Consider the following 24,037-nt stretch of genomic DNA (forward strand, 5'->3'; position numbering starts at 1 on the left):
AACTGACGTCACACATTCGCAGATAATGTGTGACGTTACAATACAGACCATCGATTTTTTCAAGAATGACCCGGAAACTGTGTTTTCTGTGATATTTACACGTAGATCAATTGTTCACGTGAAAAAATCTTGAAATTTGGTTCCATTTCGTATGCAATTTATGACACCCGTCTTTTTTTATTTCAGCTTAAGCCTCCAAAATATTGTTAAGACTCATTTCATAAGTTGCACACGACATAGAAACTCCAGATTCTAAATGTATCTTTATTACATACAAATATTATTTTCTTTATATCTTAACAAACAGAATAATGTATTACAATAGCACGGCTGTAATCATTCCTTACACTTAAAAATTTGCACGATAACTCAATTCTACGGAGAATTGTAATGTTGTGTTTATTTTATGCTTCTTGTCGTATAAACTTCACCTCCAAAACAACGGGTTTCCATATCACGAACGCTCTCGCGCGCTATCTCATACAACTATCTCTAAAAACGTTAAAACAACCATGATGAAATGTAGTTGTACAGGATTTGAAATTCAATCTTTATATTTGACAATTGAATGTTTATATCTATCTTTCACACACAGTGATTGTGTGATTAATTTGCTATGTAGTAAATCCCTACTGTTTACAGTTACAATACCACTCAAGGACAAGATAATATGGCCAATCTGTCGTCAAACTGACGACTGCTTTGCTCTTCAGTGACACTTCAAACTCTCGTTTGCCACACAACTCACTACTCCTAGTGTTCCACTATACTTGTACAATCACGCCCTACTCGTTGTTGATACAATTTCAATAGGTGTAAACAATGTGTCCTTCCTACGACACACCTTAATCTACTTTATATCGTGTAGGTGTTTATCTTACGTTGATAACGGCCGATAGCCTGAACATGCTGTAAGTCCATAATATGTACTAACTTCATTGTCTTTCAATCTGGTGTCCACGACTGTTTATTTTTGTCAGACGACCTATAACAATTACGCACCAACTCAAGGTAATGTCCCATTAAAAAACAAACAAACAAAACAAAAACAAAAAACAAAACAAACAAGAAAAGAACCTTTTTCATTTCGTCCACTGTACAAAAACAGCTTTATGTCTGTTTAGTTTATCTCATCAAACTTTTTCATTTCAAGTTTTGCTGTTCTTTGAATAAAATGATTGTGACAAATGATACCTGTCTGCTTATTAGGGACAACCTTTTGTCCTACGACAGTGACGCCACATGAATGATTGTATAGTATCAACATATTAATCTTTGTCCTCTTGGAAACACGTCGCTAATATAAACAAAAATGATTGTATTTTTTGCCAATATTCATCTAATATCACCCGACCATACTGTATTTGTATATAAGTTTATGTCCAGTTTATATCTTCCATATCATTTTCAATTTTCTCAGTTCTGTCCCGTTCAGGCGATGAGGATGTATGGAGACACAAATCCCTTATTATGAATACATATATAATGATGCCATTGTGTACAGATACAGATACAGTATACAGATACTTTCACGCACTACCCTAATAGAGATACTGATTTGGTCCTCAGATATTTAGTAACGGGTATATATATATATATATATGTTTGACTATGAAGATGTGTGGTTCTCTGTTATCACAGAGGGTATATAATGGGTTTTCTTTGACTATAATGCATTTAAGGGACTAAATGGTTAGATTACTTTAATTTTCCCATGCGTTTAATTTCGGGTAAGTAATGTAATACTTGAAATTAGACTTTGTCACAAAAAATAACACCTTTTGAGAAAAACATTATAAAGATTATCAGCTTCAAACTAATGGTAGTCGACACTCGGTGTTATGTCTATCGCCATTCGCTGTTTTTATCGGAGAGAGCCGAGTTTATCACGTGACCTTTCGGAACTTCGTTTTGACTTACCGCATCAAATGATTATGCAAACTTTTGAATACTAAAATTAGCAGAAAGTGCGAAGCTTTTAAGAGATTTTTAAATGTTATAATGGTTTTAATCTGTTATGAAATGAAAATTAAACCATGCAGTCCCTTTTAACAAGCGTGATAATGTATTGATATTTCTCACCAAGGTGGAGCAGCACGATTTAGATGTATACAGATGTATACGGTATTTTCTGACATACGAATGAAACATATGTGATATTCAACGGGAAATCATTGAATTATCTTTATTATATTTTCAAAATGGTATAGTGAGAAGAAAATATCTTGGTTTTCAATAACGCGAAAATCAGTAGTGAAATCTTAGCGGTATTCCTGCCCTTGATGTCATGCCAGCACCCTGTTGAGCGGGTTGTTCTAAGCAATCTACTATTGTTAACTATCCGAACAGAGTTGATCTGTTGTGTATACACAGCTATGAGGCAATGTAAGCTAACCACTTATCCGACTTTCGGTTTCTGGCTGAAAGCATCGATATGATTGGTCAATAAAAAAATAATATCATCAACGTATCACCCTGATGGTATATGTAGTAGTGATTTTTTAGAGATGTCGTACATCACTATTGTATTGATTTATACTTCTTACTCCAAAAGTGATATATGTTTAACGTTATCTGTCACATGATCCACCAGAAGTAGAGTTAAGGACGGACGCTACTTTACCAGACATACCAATTCAATTAGACGACATTTCTGACATTCTTAAATCATTACATACTTATAAAGCGGTAGGCAGTGATACACTTAGATTATATTAAAAAATACCGCAGAATCTATAGCTATGTATTGTCGTTAATATTTAGAGCTTCCTTGGAAACTGGTGTCTTTCCGTCACATTGGAAATTAGCTCTAGTAATGCCGTTATTTAAAAAAGGGGATACGCGTGAATATTGTGACTACAGACCTTCAGCGCTACGTGAAATTAGACGTAGTGTTACTTATTCAGTTTTTAAAAATTTTATTCGAACCCCCGTACTAGTTACTTATTATTTGATTAGTACACGGCAAGCTAATATACTGCATAATTCTAGTACTTTTTTAAACAATGACCTTTTCGGATCTAATTTAATAGACAACCGTCACTGCCATACAGACATCCTCTTGACAACACCTGCCACTACTTCTTCATTTGTAATAATTATGCGGACCAGAGAATAATTCTATACCGAAACCTAAATTAATCAAAATAAAAGAGAATGTTAAATGAAATGTCTCTGCTTACTCTGGCAAACTAGGAGCGAGAATAACATGAAGGACCCGGAAGACGGGGCCTCTCTCTCTCTCTCTCTCTCTCTCTCCCCCTCTCTCTCCCTCCCCCACCCCTCTCTCTCCGTTTAATTTTGTATTTAAACATGATGTCGTTTTATCTTCGCATTATGTATTTTGTCAAACTTTACGGGGAAAGGGCTTGATATAAGATGGAAAACTTGGGCCCAATCCCATTTTAATTGTTACAATAAAATATGTTTAAGTGAAACGTGATTCACCTGTTTTCCAGTCCATGTCACTAGTGTATATCCTGGGGTGATTGCTATCGGCGGTTTTACATAACATCAGTTATTATCATTTTTATCATGTAGCTTCGATTTTTTTCTATCTTTTCTATTGTAACATCGTCTACAAATCAACCTAATAAAGCTTGAAGGAGACATAGAACGAATACATCAGTTTTCAGGAGGATTGGAACGATAGCGTTTTCACCATCTCCCAAGACTATCAAGTAGCTAAGATATTGACGTTATTTTCAGAAATAAACATCTAAAAGAGGAAAAGACGAACGTGACCTATTGTTCAGTGCTGTAAGAAATGTCAGTATTTTGGGCTCATAATGGTTAGGGTCGCGACAAATCAAACGTTTGAAGCCGGTCTGTACGATAAAGTTATAACAGGAATTCAAAACCAGAGTGTCAGCTCCATGATTACCTCTTCTGTGGTATAATAACAGTCCTGGTTAACCAATATTGTCAGTATATTAAGGACACTCTTACCGGTAATATCAGACGCAGTTTATATTTTATCTATTCTATTTCTCATTATAAATAGTCGAGTGTTGGAAGTTGGGAACAGGGGCATCGACCTTAAAAACCTTCAATAATTTGTATTTTATTTTTGCTATTTCTGATTATAAATAGTCGAGTGCTGGAGATTTAGAAAAGGGTCCAAGACCTTAAAAACCTCAAATAGTTTGCATTTTATCTTTGTTAAGAAATTCTATGGAGGTGTCGCAACAAAGATGTATATAACATTTTGGTTAAGTAACGAAATTGCACCGATAAACCGCGATGTATCGCCCTTGTTAAACAATACAAACGGGACTTGGACATGTAGTCGGAGTCGCGTAAAGTCTAACACGGCGTAATTTTACAAATTAGTTTGTGCAAGGAATAACTTGTTCTGGGAATGTGTGTAAAATGTTTGACGCCATGTGGATACAACAGGAACTTCTCTCAGAAAGCAACATACAATCAAGGAGAAACTTTTCTCACATTATCGACGCGAAATCCAAAATTCACAAAAATTTCTCTTATGTGACGTCACAATTTTGCTGACGTTTTGGTATCATTTCAGGTGTACAAATGTTTAAATAATTCTATGTAATTCCATGTTATGAATATTGTACATACGACATATAGGTGTATATCACATTTAACATACTATAACGTACTTTTCATTTCCAGTGACACGGTTCAGAATATTCACATGTACTTAACGTTATTTTAACTTTTTGACATTTGATTCGACAAATTCGGATCTATATTAGTCACCGCCAAAGTTATGTGATGCAGTTAACTTCATTATTGGTCTTTACTGTATCTAATTAATGTATTGCAAGGCGCTACTTGTACGTCTTTTGTATAAGTAAAAATGTAATGAACACACGCATACGATGAACAGGTACCCCGCTAGATCACAACTTTAAGAAGTTACAGCTATGATACGACACCAAAGGAGCAATATGGTAACTCAAATTCAGAACTAGCAAACACGTCTAGTTGATATGATCTCGATGAATTTCTCAGTCATGGCTCTCTAAATTTACCCATGTCTCAAAGGTACAACTCCCCAAAAAACACGAAAATACCAACAAATCAACATATTCATAATCAAAACTCGAATACCATAATTCTAGGGCAAAATATGAACAAAATAAAGATTTAAACGGAGACTCCTGAAAAGGTACAAGGAAAATAAGACCAGGTCTTCCGGAGGAGTAAACGTCTTCCGCTTCATCGACACCCGCCATATAAACCTTTGCCAATCCAAGTACGTAATATCACGTTCTCAAATGAGAGCAAGATATACAACAACAGAACCAACAGGCAAAATAACGATCACCAAAACTTTGAGTGTTCAAACCAAATTACTACACATCTTCCATAAAATATTGGGAAAATGTAATATGAGTCAAGTATGATACACATCAAACACATTATTGAACCTGAATGACATGTTCCATTAACAAACCATGTAAGATATAAGGTAAAGGTGTATTGATATCATACAGTGAAGTTAAACCAACAACGGGAAATTAAACCCAAAATACCTCCAAGGAAACTGTCGTTATTTATTGTAAGAACAAAACGTATCATAATTACATAAAGTTGCATAACGTGCTCTTTTGAAATGTCATGGCCGCTGGTAATGTGATTAATGATAACATATAGATAACTCTATTTACACGTGCTGTCATATTGGTTTTTTATGGGGTACTGAACTATGGTGTGTAGTGCTATGGTAATACACACTGAAAAAAATAGTCTCTCCACGAGTATATGGTACTGAACTATGGTGTGTAGTGCTATGGTAATACACACTGAAAAAAATAGTCCCTCCACGAGTATATGGTACTGAACTATGGTGTGTAGTGCTATGGTAATACACACTGAAAAAATAGTCCCTCCACGAGTATATGGTACTGAACTATGGTGTGTAGTGCTATGGTAATACACACTGAAAAAATAGTCCCTCCACGAGTATATGGTACTGAACTATGGTGTGTGGTGCTATGGTAATACACACTGAAAAAAATAGTCCCTCCACGAGTATATGGTACTGAACTATGGTGTGTGGTGCTATGGTAATACACACTGAAAAAAATAGTCCCTCCACGAGTATATGGTACTGAACTATGGTGTGTGGTGCTATGGTAATACACACTGAAGAAAGATAGCCTCTCCGCGAGTATATGGTACTGATCTATGATGTTTAGAGATTTCGTAATGCACATTGTAAAGAATAGCCTCTCCACTTGTATATAGTACTAAAGTATCTAGAGATCTGGTCGTATACATTGTAAAAACAGCTTCTCAACATGTATAATGATAAGCATTTCCTTGCACATGTTCTCCATTCTTAATTCATTCACATAATTTTCAAAATCGAAGGTAGAAAATTGCTTCACATTAGATCAGACAATAGCCCCAAAATATTAGAAATAAAAAATGTAGACATTGTTATTTTATAATGAACAGCACCTACATCCGACTCTTCTGCTCTAAATAATGATATCTATTGTTGGTACTTAATATCACTTTGTATACCTTACAGATGACAAAACAATGTTTCAAATATCACCGGTTCAATTATCTCGTCACTGAGACAATTTTTGTTTATTTAGAGATCAGCTCAAGTTTTACCTAAATGACATTGATTACTAGTAAAACATGAAAATAAATGTAATATCATCTCCCATACTCCCATGTAAACAGAAACAAAATAGAACAGGAATATGACGGTATATGAACACACTTTATCAGCATATTGTCGGCTCAAAGAAACCAACTCAAGTGACCAAAATATTAGAACAACTTAAGTGTTGCGCAGAATAGAGAGATCATTGTCAGAGTTGAAATCCTAGGTTCAATATTTCTTGACAATATGTTGTCATGCAAGACGGCTCTCATTTGTTCAAACAACCAACTCCCTTAAATAAACAAAACATATATTACATTCCCACATACTGTACAAAATCCTAACATTCGTAGATATAATACACTTAATATACCACACAAAAACACACAATTCCGTGTAATATTGATATATGTATGAATAATTACAAAGTGATCACGTGTATATACACAGTTTGTACATACACAATATTCGTATAATCACAAATGATTATTGTTTATAATGTAATGAATAAGAACAACTGATGTATATGATCATATATTACCTTGGATTAACGTTTGGATATGAATTCACATTGTTAACCATCACAAAACCAAACTGTTATATTCTCAACTGATATGAAATCTAAAATGGCGCTACGTTGACAGTGTATTTTAATTTCCCTGAATTATTGCCATGGTGACTTTTTGTGACTAAGTGGGGATTGAAAAAGACAAATACACGAACTGAAATAATTCCATATAGAAAGAAAAGAAAATGTCTGTTTCTTTCCAATCGTAAAACAAAAGTGTATGACATGAAATCAATTTCACAATAAAACGGTGTTAGGCGAAACTCTTATTTTACTCGGTGACCTATTCGTTTGAAACATACAACTTCATGTGTTCCAACAGCCGTGTGGTAACTACATATTGCTAATGATAATAACAACACTTGGTAAATTGTGCTAAGTGTAATGAATAAATGGACTTTTATACTGTAGTATTATCTGAACTAATGTTTGGTATAACGAATGACACTAATTAACAAATTAAAATCTTAAATAAAAAACATATATCGACAAAACATATTTTATACTCAAAAATTGATTAAACAAAGCCAAACTATACAATATCAGAAAGATTTGCACGGACAACATTGAAAAAAACTTGGTGTTCCGGAAGTGTAGCTTCATCGACGACACCTAGTAACGGAAGTATATGTTATACATCCAACATGAACTATCACAGATATCTTCCTACGCGAAACAAAGTAACGAAAAATTTAGATTGTTAAAATAAAGTTTTCTTTGACACGGATCTTGAAGTTTTCAGTTATGTTACATGTAATACAATTGGACATTACGTAACTTAGTGTTACATTATCATCTAAGTTCTCAATTTTGTTCATTTAACATATAGGACAGTAAATTCGTATATAGAACACCAGACATTCGAATTGTGACCAATGAGTAAATATAGCACATAGTGAACAAGGTATACCTGTGTGAAATTGATTTCGGAAGATATGACAAACTATATCAAACAGTTACGGGGCTTTATCAATAATCACAAGGCATTACATATAGTAGGTACCTACTTTTTCAAACGTCATCAAAATGTTTTTATTTAAAGCCCAATTTTATCAATAGACCTACAAATGATAGTCTCACCGACACCAACAGTGGCAGGCGGTAGATATCACATCTTACTCTAAAGCCTTTATATTGATTTGAGATAAGTCAGGAAATCCCTGCTGATCCACAAGGCAATTTAACCTTAACACAGAGAAATTAGTTTAACCCAAGTATTCGTCAAATATCTATAACGCCTATTCAAATGTTGGTATTTTCTTCTTGTTGTGATAAGCAAATACAAGTTTTAAAAATCATTATTCTTTGATCCATTATTTTTAGAAACAATTGTTGATGATAAATGTCATATAATATTTTTGTTCTAACACTTTACTTTTACGATTGCGAATTATTAACATAGAAATCAAGTTATCTAAGATGAATGACCAAGACCCACATTTCAGGGCAAAGTGCTCGAACTTCAAACTGGAAATAACTTTTAAAAAACTTTTAATGCTTAATCATACCTTCCTCTCCACAAGACGGACCAATTATGACGTCGACATTTTTGCTGATATTAGCTGTTCCGGCCAGAGCGAGGCTGTTGAGACAAAACGTGTCAATGAACGTGAATTGTACGGTATCATTGGGTATGTGGATGTCACTGACAGCTGCCAAAAAGGCCCCAGAAGATGTCTGGTAACTTGGAATCCCATAATTATAAACATCCTTGGGCATCAACAAACCAATCCTCAGAGAAGACGATAATCCAACATTGCACAAAACAACAATTAACCAATGGAGAACACTCATTTTAGTTCTACAGTAATGTTGAAATCAGTACCCGATCAAGATTGTCCTAAATCTTGTCAGCGACACGTGGGTGGTTTAATGAATAAGATATTAACATTCCAAAACTAATTTCCAAACAGAATGTGTCTAAATTACGGATTATGCACAGCTATCTCGTTAGCACCTCCAACACAAATGATTTCTAAATAGTCGGCAAGTAACAATCCTTGGTGTATAATTTGAACATGCCATTTTGAAAGTGCTAAGTAGTCGTTCCCACTGTTGTTTTAGTAATTCGATGTGATTCTTTCAGTATCACGAGAGATTCCAGTTGAGGTTTGTTGTATAGGATGACTTCGTCTGAAATACCCATACAGTATGTATCCATTCACAATTATCAGTCGAGAATTAACAGATAAATACAACACGTAATTGAAGACACATATATACCCCGGAGGGATGGGTCTCGTGTGTATCTGAAAACAAGTGGTACCTTGGCCCCTGTTCTGGAGGAGCCTGACGAGCTACCCATAAGTTGCTCCGTGACGTAGTATACTCGTGTCTTCCTGTTGTCTTAATACAAGAACTTGAGAGGGTACAGAGATAGCCCCGGCTGTCAATCATGCTCCGAGTCACTGGACAGATAAATCTCTCACGTACCTGCATGACTTCGATCTCCCGCTGTCCACACCTGGAATAATGAATTTGAATTATATCATTGAAGTTCATGAGATACCAAACAGTCACAGAAAATTCATCATTAACATAAAAATCAGAAATCCTATCTTTAATCAAAATCCATTATGTTAATTTGATGACAACTTTTCAACTTCAAATGTCATTGCCCTACAATTGGTATCGTGTGTAAATGATATGAGGTGTTTCTTTCAAATCACAAAGTGAAACAAAAGTGCAGAAATAAATAGACGGTTAAAACACTTTAACAGAATCCACGGAGAAGTTATCTCCGAGAAGCTAAGGAATCGATGAGGTTAATGATACAAGATCAGAAATCACAGTTGGAACTGATTGCAGATGTCTGCTCGCCGTGATCTAGGAAATCAACAAAGCACTTTCCAATCAAGTTCCATTCACAAGAGTTTCTGATGTGAAAACTAGTTAAGTGTTGACATCACTGTATGTTACTCCACAACACGTGAATCTGCATGTTCTACACAGCTTTAACAGCCAAGCTACAACATCGTATTAGCATATTTAAATCATTATATATATACTACTGATATTTTAACGTCCTGTTGTATACGTCTTTTTGTATTACTTGTATGATATTTCATAAAAAGTTTTAAATATAAGTCAACGCCAGACTTACCGGTGGAAGAATCTGACATCATGTTCCGATACCTTTGTTCAGGAAATAGTTACTTCAGTATTATGTCAAATTAGAAGACCGGTAGACATTGAATGCCGCAATTCATTGTCGATAAGAGAGCTGTCATGATACAGATTGATGTTATTCTGTTCTCGGAACTCACCTCATCGTCTGACCGGACACCATGCTAACTCGACACACATCTATCGGGAAAGATTGAATGCATAATCCTGTTTACTATCACTGTATGATTGGAGTATCAATTTAGTTTATATAAGAAGGGATTACTATCGTTATACAATCCTGGGAAAGACATCTCTTGAGAATGTAATCATCTAGGTAAGCGCTGGAAGCTAAATTTTTGTTCCGAAAATAAGAAACATCTTTATTTAAGCAATTAATTATCGATTTTACTGAAGAGATGAAGAAATATTAGTGAATGTCTCCAATTGAACGGATAAGTTGAAATGCATTTGATCCTATATGCATTGTAAAAGACACAAAAGACAACACTGTACATTTCCGTTTTGAACCTGTGTAGAGTATTATATATAAACTTATCTTTTGATTACTGTATGACATTTACATACGTCTTGAAAACGAACACAGAAACATGTATTATCGTATTTGTCTTCTAGAATCTTTCGTCTGAGGTAATGCTATCTCCTTTTTGCAGCGTGACAGTAATAAATCGCCTACACAGCATTCACTATTACACAGATTGGTTTAAACTGGTTTTGTTCCCAAGAGAATCATCCAAAAGTAGTCCGCTTCTCTTTGAATTTGGTGTTTTATTGATACCACGTCAATCTTTTTTATCGTATATTTGAACTAAAGCTAAATTTCTAAATAAATGATTAACAAAGTAAGCACTTGGCCTTACACAGCTATACCTAAGTCTGTAGTAGTCCTGAAAAACTGATGGTTTCTCTGAACAAACAATTGATATAGTCGTATAACGGAAATTTTATATTATAACTCTACATAAGGGTTTCTAATAAACAAATGAATTTCGTGTTGTCATTTGTAATTTCTAGTATTTACTGTGTATAAAGTTACATTATATATCAATAAGGATGGGAGTTTTGCAAAGTGTTATTGCATATACTGGGGAAATACTTTGATCACTTACAAAATGTTGCCATCTGTCCATCCAATCCACAGTTCACATTGAAAAGTCACATATATTCCATTAGTGATATCTCTCTACACCAGTACTGACATAGAACTCCCGGTCCTTTACACTGAAAAGAATGCCTGTACTTGTGTTTGTACTGTGTTTCTCTCTACTTCGAGTTTCACTTCTCTGCCTGTTGGAACGTAAGATTCATGTAACTGTTTCTGTGAACCAGTCTGTGTACCAATTCTATCAGCTATCATATAAACAAAACTTCCTTTTCTAACATAACACGTTTCCACTCTGTCAACAATCAAGTGTTTTATCGTCGTTAATCTGGTTTCATTTTGCCTTTTAACTTCAGTATTAAAGAGCCAGGTACCTGTTTTCTATAACGAGAGTATATATACACAAGGTGGGTTGTATAGTCCATGCTACACCGTTTCGGTGTTGGACAGCTGAGGTATATAATGGATCTCTACGGATATCTGGACATTTAAATCAATCTTATCGCATCATTGTATACGGTCAGTCTGGTGCGCGCTACTGTGTAATTTGCCCGTGTTTGATAGTCTACTAGGTGTTCACTAATCTCCGGTAATTGTCGTGTACATCATGATGTTTACAAAAAACTGCAAGGAAAAAGCATTAACATGTCTATTTTGTATCTTCATCATTGTTATGTCTAGTGGTTTTAGTTGCTTATTTTTAATATTTAGACAGATACTCGCTTTGATCTGGCTTGAGACATACTCATGGCTTTTACGGTGCTAAAATGGACAGGCAGTTTTTCATCCAGCTAACAACTTACGAGTTCATGTGCACTTATCTAATATGGTATCGTGCTATCTACACACGCGTCGTATTGTCTACTCATTTATCGTGCTATCAACACACGCGTCGTATTGTCTACTCATTTATCGTGCTATCAACACAGGCGTCGTATTGTCTACTCATTTATCGTGATATCTACACTTGTGTAGTGTTATACACTCCTTAATTGTGTTATATACACACGCGTCGTGTTATCGACTCCTTTGTTGTGTTGATTCCTTTATCGTGCTATCTACACTAATATTGTGTTGTACACTCTGGTATTGCTTTCTTCACTCTAGTATCGTGTTATCCACTCTTGTATCCCGTTTTCCACTTTAGTATTGAGTTTTTCGACATTAATATCGCGTTATCCACTCTTGTATTGTGTTATCCACTCTAGTATCGTGTTATTCATCCTAACATTGTGTTGTACACTCTTGGTATCATGCTCCTCGCTCTAGTATCGAGTTATCCAATCTGATATCGAGTTATCCACTCTAGTATTGTGTTATCCACTCTAGTATTGTGTTATCCACTCTAGTATAGTGTTATCCACTCTAGTACCGTGTTATCCATCTAGTAGCGTGTTATCCACTTTAGTATTGTGTTATCCACGCTAGTATAGTGTTATCCACCACTCTAGTATTGTGTTATCCATCCTAACATTGTGTTGTACACTCTTGGTATCATGCTCCTCGCTCTAGTATTGTGTTATCCACTCTAGTATCGTGTTATCCACTTTAGTATTGTGTTATCCACTCTAGTATCGTGTTATCCACTTTAGTATTGTGTTATCCACTCTAGTATCGTGTTATCCACTTTAGTATTGTGTTATCCACTCTAGCACCGTGTTATCCACTCTAGTATAGTGTTATTCACTTTAGTATTGTGTTATCCACTTTAGTATTGTGTTATCCACTCTAGCACCGTGTTATCCACTCTAGTATAGTGTTATTCACTTTAGTATTGTGTTATCCACTCTAGTATCGTGTTATCCACTCTAGTATTGTGTTATCCACTCTAGTAGCGTTTATCCACTCTAGTATAGTGTTATCCACTCTAGTATCGTGTTATCCATCTAGTAGCGTGTTATCCACTTTAGTATTGTGTTATCCACGCTAGTATAGTGTTATCCACTCTAGTATCGTGTTATCCATCTAGTAGCGTGTTATCCACTTTAGTATTGTGTTATCCACGCTAGTATAGTGTTATCCACTCTAGTATTGTGTTATCCATCCTAACATTGTGTTGTACACTCTTGGTATCATGCTCCTCGCTCTAGTATTGTGTTATCCACTTTAGTATTGTGTTATCCACTCTAGTGTAGTGTTATCCACTCTAGTATTGTGTTATCCACTCTAGTATTGTGTTATCCACTCTAGTATCGTGTTATCCACTCTAGTATTGTGTTATCCACTCTAGTATTGTGTTATCCACTCTAGTATTGTGTTATCCACTCTAGTATTGTGTTATCCACTCTAGTATTGTGTTATCCACTCTAGTATTGTGTTATCCACTCTAGTATTGTGTTATCCACTCTAGTATTGTGTTATCCACTCTAGTATTGTGTTATCCACTCTAGTATCGTGTTATCCACTCTAGTATTGTGTTATCCATTTGAATCACGTTCTACACTTTAGTACTGTTGTTCGTTTAGGTATTAAATGATCTCCTCAGGAGTTATCCTCTTTAATATATGTTTTTGGTTCCTATTAGAACAACATGATTGGCTCACCACTCATTACAAAAGAAAGCAATAAGTCTTGAAATATGAAATTTTACATTGTACATTTTAGGCCTAAGACAGCATAGTAGCACTAATACTTATCCTCTACTATAAAGTCACAGTACTTCAGTTGGAGACATCGTCATTACGACACCAGAACAGACGGACTAAGTTTGTGTGGTATTCCCTTCCCTCCAGTCTAATGATTACTGATAATGTCAACCTCTCACTTACAGTTAGTCCTGCTGAAGCAGATCAAATTGTTCTCCTCCAGTACTGACAGTCTTTTCTATTTTATCTGACCTAAACGATCGAATGGCAGACTTTAACAAGAGTCAATGTCGGAATTCACGTTATCGGGAACATTGCTTTGCAATACGAAAGTAAACAAAGTCTTCTTATTCGACTAGCACAGTAAGTGAATTACTTGTTTTTTTTACTACATATTGTCATGAAATACTATTTATAGTAAAATGGCCTCCGTTTGTTGTTTGATAATATAAAGCGTACACCCTCGTTGAGTGAAATTTCTATAACAATGGTTTCTTTGTCACAATATACATACTTTAGCATGATATTGTTTTGATTTTTGATCATGATCACAGTCTATACTTCCCTGTCAGATTAAATCAGGCCAAGTATATATGTAGTATTAAAATGTATTTATGACTTATAAAATATAATACAAGTCTGTAATTAGTGTGTATCACGCGGGCAGTAGTCTCTGTCATCACAAACCTACTTTAATACCATTGCATGTTGGAAGGCAGTGGCTCTGTGCCAGACATTATTTAATAAATTCATCAAACCAAATCGTGACCTTAATATCATACATGCTTTTGAAGTCAATATTCTTATAATGTATTGTGTAATAATGGTTTCCTAGCAACCAATAACATCCCCCATATCCGGATGTGTTGAGGTATGATAACTTAATATATTTAATATTTGATATATTTTATTGAATTCATCAACTTATTTTCGGATATGTTGGTGTTTTTCTTTGTAAAATTATCACCAACATATACGACTTTTTCTCTCGATTGCTTTCATTCCTACAGAACTAGATGACGCTCAGCCATATATATGACCAGTATAGGTCATCATATGTTCCAATCAACGACATGATTAAACTATTCCAATTATTATTACTACTTTTGCTGTTTTTATTCCAGTAATAATTTATAGAAGTGTTTTCTACGTTTATTAATTTCACAAATGTACATATTCTACAGATGTTGCATCAGATAACCTTAAAGCCATTTTGTAGAGCATCACATATTAGAGTTACCATAGAAACTATTTGTCTCATAGAATTCATGAGAACCTGAACTACACAATTTCCTTTTTACTAAAACTTCGCTTCTACCATCATTTGTTACCATTTAGATCAATATTGTTATTTACACTTTGGAGATGTTGATAATTGGTACATTGGTGATTCAATTATCTATTTACTTATTAGAAACTTTTCGCTGTAAATCACAATATCCTGTTAGACAATACCAGAAAGAAAGACAAATATGCCGTCACGTGTCTGTCACATTTTGATTCCAACACTTTCAGAATACGCGCAAAATGTACTTGCAGTTCTTTTGTAAATCAAGAAAATTATGAAATGTTTAGAGTTTTAAGGTTCGTTTATCTCCCTTGCTGTTTCTGACATTTATTTCGATTAATCTGGATCCTCCAATGTCGCCTTTCAGATTTCAACAATTTAAGCTTTAAGTATCACTGACGAGGCCTAGAAGGACGAAACTGCTGTTTATTGCAGTTTAGTACATATTTCGCAATATTTTGTCTAATGACGAGTCCTAGAAGGATGGAACACCTGTATGATGTAGCATCACTGACGAGTCCTAGAAGGGTGAAACTGCTGTATGATGTAGCATCAGTAACGAGGCCTAGAATGATGCATGGTATAGCATTAGTGACGAGTCCTAGAAGGATGAAACAGCTGTATAAAGTAGAATCAGTGACGAGACTTAAAAGGATGAAACAGCTGTATGATGTAGCATCAGTGACGAGGCCTAGAAGGGTGAAACAACTGTATGATATAAAACATCAGTGACGACACTTAGAAGGGTGAAACATCTGTATGATGTAGTATCAGTGACGAATCCTAAAAGGATGAAACGCCTGTATGATACATTATATTTAATCATTTGACTCACTGAACCTCATTCTAAATTTGTATATAAATGTGCCATTCACTTTTTTGTCTTTTGTACAATCTTAGACATTGTGTTTATGGTATCAGTTTATGATTTTCCTCTCAGAAGTCAATCGGTATAGGATCATATTTATTATCGTGTGAGTTTACCCAATAACGCTTCAGTAAGGCCTACGAACCAACAATAAGGGTGAAAGAGGGTAAAATTAAGTTCTTAAATGTCCTATTGAAGGGAACATCTATGTGTTAAATCCTTTGTATTCATGGTAGCATGTTAATCACTTGTTATATTTACACTTTGTGAAATGCAGAAGAGTATCCTGATACAAAAATTATATTATGTACACGTGTAGACATAATTACACTTATTTCTTTATACATATGAAACAATGACAGAACAGATCATCATTTGAATGGTTTCTTTTGATGCATGAACCATGTTAAGCGACTATTCTTAATGGAACTGTACTGTTTTCTCTGGTCACTACTGCAATCATTATGTCAAGGATATCCTTAGGGAGGCTATTTCTTACATGCACATAGCCAGTCGCTTCTTCGACCACTGTCTCAGTTTGTCCGATTCATATTGCTTCCTACAATAATGACTAACCATGAATGCACCGAAGCATATTAGATGTCAATGCTTTTCATGGGCTTTTCATGGATGTTTGGAGCGTTGGATATAAAAACTGAGAAATTCTTGCATCAGTTGTATTGCTGTACAACTCATTATATATATTTACAGCGTATATATTACATTCCGTATCGCTAACAACTAAAACACTAGAAATGTTATTTTCTTTTTGTCGTTTTGATGAGAATTTCGATGATTGATATCAACACACACTACACATATATCTTAATGTGTTCACAATGTTTACAATTTTCTTATTCAAAGTGATAACTATGTAAAGCTGTTATAATGATGTGGGGAATACTCGTATTGTAGAAGCTTTTTTCATTTCATCTTTAACATATCTAGATGGAATGTTTTCGACAACATAAAATAACCGATCCGGTTTAAATCTAGAGTGATTTGAATAGAAAGAACAGTTTGGGAAAATCTGCTCGCCATCGATATTGGCCTGTTGGTTCAAAATGCATTGAATAAAATAGAACATATTTTCGGACTTGGCAGAACCGATCACGTACATGGTCAGTCATGGGTGGCCGTGTATGTCTACTGACAAAAGTTTTTTTTAAAGCGTTTGATGTTCCTTAATAAAACTGACAATTCCGTTGTGGTCAACCATGTATTCATTAAGAAACGTAACATTATTAACCTGAATTGACCAAGATTGATATGGCAGGTGTCGTCATTGAAGCAAAAGACGCTTACTCTTCCGAAACAGGAGTATCCGTGCATATATTTTTTGTTCAATTTTATTGATCTTGGATTATCATTGTATTGATATGTTTTCTTTGTTGCTTTAGTTAAACATGGGAATCATAAAACCAGTGTCTAAATGTCCATGGACCCACGCTCTGATGTCAATCGGATCTGAGGAATACTACCAGTTTAGGTAATAATTCTCAAGTTAGAACCAAAGTAATTATAAACAGAAGAACATGTTCAACTCGCTATTCTTGTGAAGGGCATTGCGTAGGAGCTAGACAAATCACAGTCTTCATTAGTTAGATTGTTGTTACAAATGGTGTGTGAACTTCGATGGATCTTCTGATTAGTATAGTTAGATGTGTAACCATTAGTATTCTGTGATGCACTTCCAAAGTCAAGTTCTGTTATTGTCGTATTATTGTTTTACGATATGGGGGATTTAAGTCCCTGAGAGGTTAAATATCGTTAGGTCAGTATAAAGAATTATAGTCGAGTTAACATTAATTAGCCGGCTAATTAGTTTTATGTCCGAATAACATTTTTTCTCTTATTACCATTGTCGTTACAAATGCTTCACAAACGGGCAAAGTCATCAATCAATTTCCTCCCAACCAGTAGAGACAATGCGTCCAGAAATAGATATTTACATCTGACTTCAGAAAACCATTAAACTTAGGTAAAGCTTTCACTGAATACACATGGATGCCCAGCTTCGTGCCCTGTTTTGTCAGCTTAAGCCATTACTTCATTTGAACGAAATTCCCTTCGTCTACCCTTAAAACTTGATAACAAATCTATCAATTTTTTTATGTTTAAATTCAGAAAATCATTTTATATTTGTGTCAATCAGGAGCCAGTTTAACACGAAAATTAGTACGGTTTTATAAAAGGTTAAGTATATCATGCACCCGCCAATTAGAGCGCTGGACTTGTTTTTCTTCTGACCCCCAAGGGCCCCATCATAAAGTCTAGTCGAATTATGTCTCGTTACCATTGTCAATCTTTTCGTTAAAGGTTCGGTCTACCTAAGCATGTGGCCATGCAAGAATGGCGTGTATGTCTGTTTAATACTACAAGCAGTTCTAAGGCATATCAAGGGTGGATCGATGAGGTAAAACCCATGCTTTATAGCTGTTATCATTTACTGCGGACTTATACTTATCAAAGAACACATGCAAATATTCATGTGGCTTTTACACGTCTCGATCTTTACTCAACTACTGACCAGTTCAGCTGAAACAACCCATTGCACACTCATATTTTCGAAAGGCAAAGGTGGTGGGTATATAAACAAATTCTCTTGAAGAAATTAGACCAGGTGTTCCGAAAGAATAAGCGTATTCTGCTAAATCGACGATACTTATCATGTAAATATTGGTCAATCCCATTAAGTGATGTAACGTTACCAAATGAGAACAAGGTATACAACAACAGAAGGAACAGGTTTAAAAGCAGCAAACACATTCAACTTCATACCTTCATAATGTTAGCGTCACACTTAAACTTTGAAACATCGGGCGACTCGATTGTATTTTAACTAATCTGATTTTCTGAGTTTGATTGGAAGCATATTCAGCAGACCGGACTTCCTTTAAGACCGACCAGATTAACGACATCAGAAAGACAAATCATTTTTACTGCCGTTACTACTCATGAGAGTTTTCATTCTTATATTACCTCACATGCATCAATTTTACCCAAATACAGGTGCAAGACACGCAGCTTTTGCATTTTAATTGCAAAATTTAAACAAATGTATAATCAAGGGCACAACGATCTTTTGATCATTTGAAAACACTTATTGTGTCAACATGAAGGCAAAAAAAAAAAAAAAAAAAAAAAAACACACAAAACAAAAAAAAAAGCCAAGGATTCAAATTCGAGAAGCAATACTTTCGAAATCCAAAAACGTAGCTGAGAATTAAAATTTACAGAGCAATACTAATGGGACTGAAATGTCAGAAAGTTCGATTTGATAAAAATCTGTTTGTCCTAATCAAAATAGAGGCCATCCTATTCTATACGTTTTACAGCATTACCGGTCATAAAATGTGGCATTATTTGTCACCAGTGCCTAACATTACACCTTGTTTTAGAGCCAAACTCAGAAGTTACATTTGAAGGTTAAAAGCTTTAAACTTTGATGAGCGAAGATATCAATTATCAATTAATATGTGTTATATCCGCAGCAGACTTAATGTTCCGATGTATAATAATAACAATGAATTATTGTTAATTAACGTGGCACAGTTGTATGATTTATGATTTATCTCTTGTATTCAATAACTGAAGACATCTTCAGTTTTGATGCATATTTTGCAAACGTCACTGCGAAACTTTACAAATGCAAGATTGGTAAAATTGTAGATATTGCAGCGTTCCATCGTTTGTATTACACGCTGAGGCAGAGATGTAGTTCGGTCGCAAATGTCGATGTATTTCTATCGACAGGAAATTACAGATGACAAGTGATATAGTTCTATAGTCAATAAACCAAACATGTTCCATGGGATTATATTCATCCCCAGGAAACCACACAAAACCTGCGTTATAGTTCTACACTAAGTAAACCATAACGATTTCGTTGAAATAGTCCTTGGAATTCTGTTTAGCGTGACAGCGGGTCACCAGCGTTGATCTAACTGGTTCTCAAATTCAATTCATCTCGTCTTTTTAGGTATATGATAAACTAATTTGTCAACAATTGTACATTATCTAACATTAGCTATATCCAGATATGACGATCTCCAAGAGCTGGCCATTTTGCAGTTTTCATTTTACTGAAAGAGCCAGGCCTATTTTCTTTGGGTATACTTAGCTGAGCGTGAAACGGGAACAGTCAGTACTATTTTAATCGTTTTTTTTATGTTACTGACTTCTGTCTGAGAATAGAACATTTCATACCTCCTCACACGCGATAACGCTCAACTTAAAGGCCAGAAGTGAGTCAGTATCAAAATGGAGATTAGGAAGGAAAAGAATGTTAACGGAAATAAGAATATATCCACTGTCAAATGTAGTTACCTCCAACGATCATGCAATGGCGACAGTGGGTGCAATTAAGCCATATCTGTAGGACAGCCGTCATCAATAGGATGGTAATACCAATCTTATAAATTAAAATAATAAAGATTGTGATCTGAACATCAACGTGTGGTTAATGGTCAAAGTGACTGGAGAGTCGTCTTACAGGTATTTTCATCATGGAGTGTTTTCAAACAAACCGCGTACATAGAACGACACTAATCAATTAGGTCCATTACGACCTCAGTTTGGATGTAGACAGCCACCGAAAACTTTTCCTGGACTTTCTGCCAGCTTAGACTTCTCCTCCATCCCTTCAGTTATCTAAATATCACCAGCCAAACATATGCCGCCTACACTTAAATAATAAATCATAATAAAAGTCTCCGACAATACATTTCATTGCCCATGTGATAGCAAGTACTACTTTTGTCTGTAATGATAGTGGGCACACAACGACGGAGTAAGCGACCTGGTTGGTAGCATGTGTTGTTTGAGATGTGTTTTTATGGTAATGTTTTGTATCAATATGCCGATAGCATTTCGAGACAAGACTGTTCATCCACTTAGATGCTTATATGAATTTGTTATTTACTTTTTCGACAATATGTTTACACAGACGAAACTGATTTATAGAAACTTGTTTTTCATTTCATTTTTCATAGTTTCCATTCTGTCTACTTTTTTGCTGCTCTTCCTTCCAAATCTGAGACTTTTAGGGCGTTCAACGCGCATTACTTCGTGCTAGAATAATGAGATGAAGCTGTTTGTTTGATAATGCCAACACTATTTTAAAATGGAATACTGTGTCATACATAGGATTATACCGTATAGCGGGTTAATTTCGCGAGCAAAACTCTCCGCAGTTTTCACAAAAATCAAGAAATTAAAATTTTCACGAATTATGATTTCGCGATGTGACTTTAACTGGAAATAAATTTTTCGCGAATAGACGAGCTTTGTACGTAAGTATATATAGGAATGCTGTCTAGAATTGTATCTCACGTTTGCAACTTACCTGTGGACATCATTTGTAGAAATCTTTCATTCTGTTCGGATCTTCTCTACACGTTATGGTAGGTTCTTGGTTCCGAGTAGTGAACAGGATTCCCTTTCTCTATATATAGTTGTCAAAATAGCAGCATAATTCAACAAGATTAAATAACGATTTATCCTTACTAATGTAAGTATTTAGTTTATACATATAATAAATCATATGTAAGTAGATATACGAGGGTGTCTGTTTCACACATTTTACCCATAATTGAGGGTTGGTGGGTGACTGAGTTGGAACTTAACATCACAGTATGTTAGTAACGTTACGAAGACATTTTATATCGATAATTATTATTCCTGTTATTGATATTTTTTAAAACATTTTTTTCTTCATTTATCTTTGTCTAAATCATGTTATCATTTCAGTTGTTCTCCGATAATCATATGTTTTAGTCATTTGTTCTACCTTCACTACATTTTGCTTTCATTTTGATTTGCATTTCCCCCACTTTTTCTGGTTTTGTTTACTGATCAATCCATTGATGTAGATTTATGTTTTCCTTCTTGGATTTTTTCAATTTTCTCTACTTTAAATGATTTCTCGACTAGAAAGTCTTTCGTTTTATTTCGTTTTCCTGCTGGATATATCTTTTTCGATGTGATGTTCCTCATTTGAAAATGTTGTTGAGATGTAAATTTTTATATGGTGAATCTGATTGCATTAAGATATAAATTTTGTCATTTTAAAGCCAGTATCGAGACTTATTTTCCTATCTCCTGTATAATCTTTATGTTATAAATATAACAGTACTACATTTAATCAAAACTATCCGTAATCCCAATAGAAACTGATGGAAGGAAAAAAGCATCCCTTGCAATTTTGCTTACTCATCCGAAGCTTTCTGATAAATTTACTGTCTTTGAGACTCATCATATTCCTTGTTGATTTCAGTCCATTATCCCAGTTCATTGAGGATTTAACATTTCTTACATTTACACATTGATGTTGTATAGCCAAAGATGTGTACGAACACATTGCTTTTCGCACGTGTCTACAAATATGTTTTATGGTGTGTTGTCATTTCATGGAATTTGATAAATAATTTCAGTTTCGATAACGAATTTGTTTTTTCGTTTATTTCAAATCTTTTCTTTCGAGTGTATCCTTATGCTCTATACACTTTCAATTATTCGAAATTAACTCAGGATAACAGCATTATTTTTGTTTCAATATTATCCCAAGTTCGGTTAAAAAGAACGTGACACAGGAACTATTTATAGACAATCACGTCACCAGATTCCAAACAAGTTTCTAGGCAATGCAGTCATTATCCTTTAGGAAAAGGTCATTGTCCAGACGTTTTAGACAAGTTATTCATCACAGGTTCGTTTTTCATGCTATTATTGTTTCTGTATTTAATCTGTGTTATTTCGATGAATCGCACTGCGAAACATCCGTATAATACTAATTCCTTGCTCGGAAAACGTAAGACCATCCTTTTTGCAACGGGATGTTAAACGTGGGGGAAATTCAATGTAGTCAGACGATTTATCTGCCTCTCCTCTATTAAGAAATATGTCGTTCGACAACGAAGTGGAATGAAGGTCATATCACTCTGTCTCGATAAAACAACTGGTAGTACTGGTGTTACGGACCCCAATTCACCTTAAACAAAAAACTGTGATTGAGTTCCTAAAACGTCTTTGTTCGCAAAGTCAATTGGGAAGAAATGCTCTCCTAACTGGAAAGAAGATATAGAGTTATCAATCGTCTTATTTCGCCGTCACTGGAAACATCATCCGGAAAAAATCAGCCTCGTGGTATCATTGGTTAAGCTTACTTCTCGTACACTTTTTATTCCTGATGAATTTGCCGTAACTGCATGTCACGTTTTGATTCATTTGGATAGTGGCATGATGAAGAACACACATAATTGACGTTTTCTAGAAAATATTCTATATTTCATATTACGAAATTAATTGAATATGGACTGCACATTTAGTTTTTAAAGTTTGACAAGTTTGGGTCTCCCGAGTTGCCTCCAAGTCTCAGTAATTTGCAAATGGCAAACCATCTGCATGATGCAGTTTGAATAATTCTTTGTCAATACTGAATCATATTGCACAAGTCGCTTAGTTTAATTACTATGGTGTGTTCATAACGCAGAATGACGATCTTTATTAAACGTCCTTAATTAGCGAATCCACTACGCCACGTCCATCTCGTATAATGGTATTACAAAATTGTTGTGGTGTGGTATGGATGATTGAATATATTATTTAACAGGGCCTCATATCCGTTTTAATACCCTCGACTTTGTCACCAAACTACTATAAAACCCTAAGTGATAAAATAACCGCTGACAGCAATATTAACTTCAACTGACTGTTTGTAGCAGTGTTTAGTAGTCATAGTTTCTAAATGGGACAAAAAGATATTGGGGGAGGGGCGGTATCCCTTCTCAACCAGGTAGGGCCTAAACTGTTGAAAAATAGGGAGCAACTGAGGATCTTTGTATTGTGACCATTGTACTAGCAGTTGTGCGTTTGGCAGTTAAGAAAATGTGATATTAAGTGACCTTT

The 24,037-nt window shown here is 34.9% G+C and overlaps 1 protein-coding gene across 1 annotated transcript in view; it reads right to left on the reverse strand.

Moving 5' to 3' along the window:
* The window catches only part of LOC132557893 (atrial natriuretic peptide receptor 2-like), a 30,920-nt gene extending 20,471 nt beyond the window's left edge, over positions 1 to 10,449 (reverse strand). The window contains exons 1-3 of the mRNA XM_060222418.1: positions 10,427 to 10,449; positions 9,427 to 9,624; positions 8,669 to 8,961 (exon numbers count right to left, since the gene is read on the reverse strand). Of these exons, the coding sequence (XP_060078401.1) occupies positions 8,669 to 8,961; positions 9,427 to 9,624; positions 10,427 to 10,449 (514 nt within the window). The remainder of the gene's footprint in view (positions 1 to 8,668; positions 8,962 to 9,426; positions 9,625 to 10,426) is intronic.
* Between the last annotated feature and the right edge of the window lie 13,588 nt (positions 10,450 to 24,037).

This window comes from Ylistrum balloti, unplaced genomic scaffold, assembly GCF_031769215.1.
Source record: "Ylistrum balloti isolate Yb309-2 unplaced genomic scaffold, AGI_CSIRO_Ybal_v1 Utg370738, whole genome shotgun sequence".
In the NCBI taxonomy this organism is placed as follows: domain Eukaryota; kingdom Metazoa; phylum Mollusca; class Bivalvia; order Pectinida; family Pectinidae; genus Ylistrum; species Ylistrum balloti.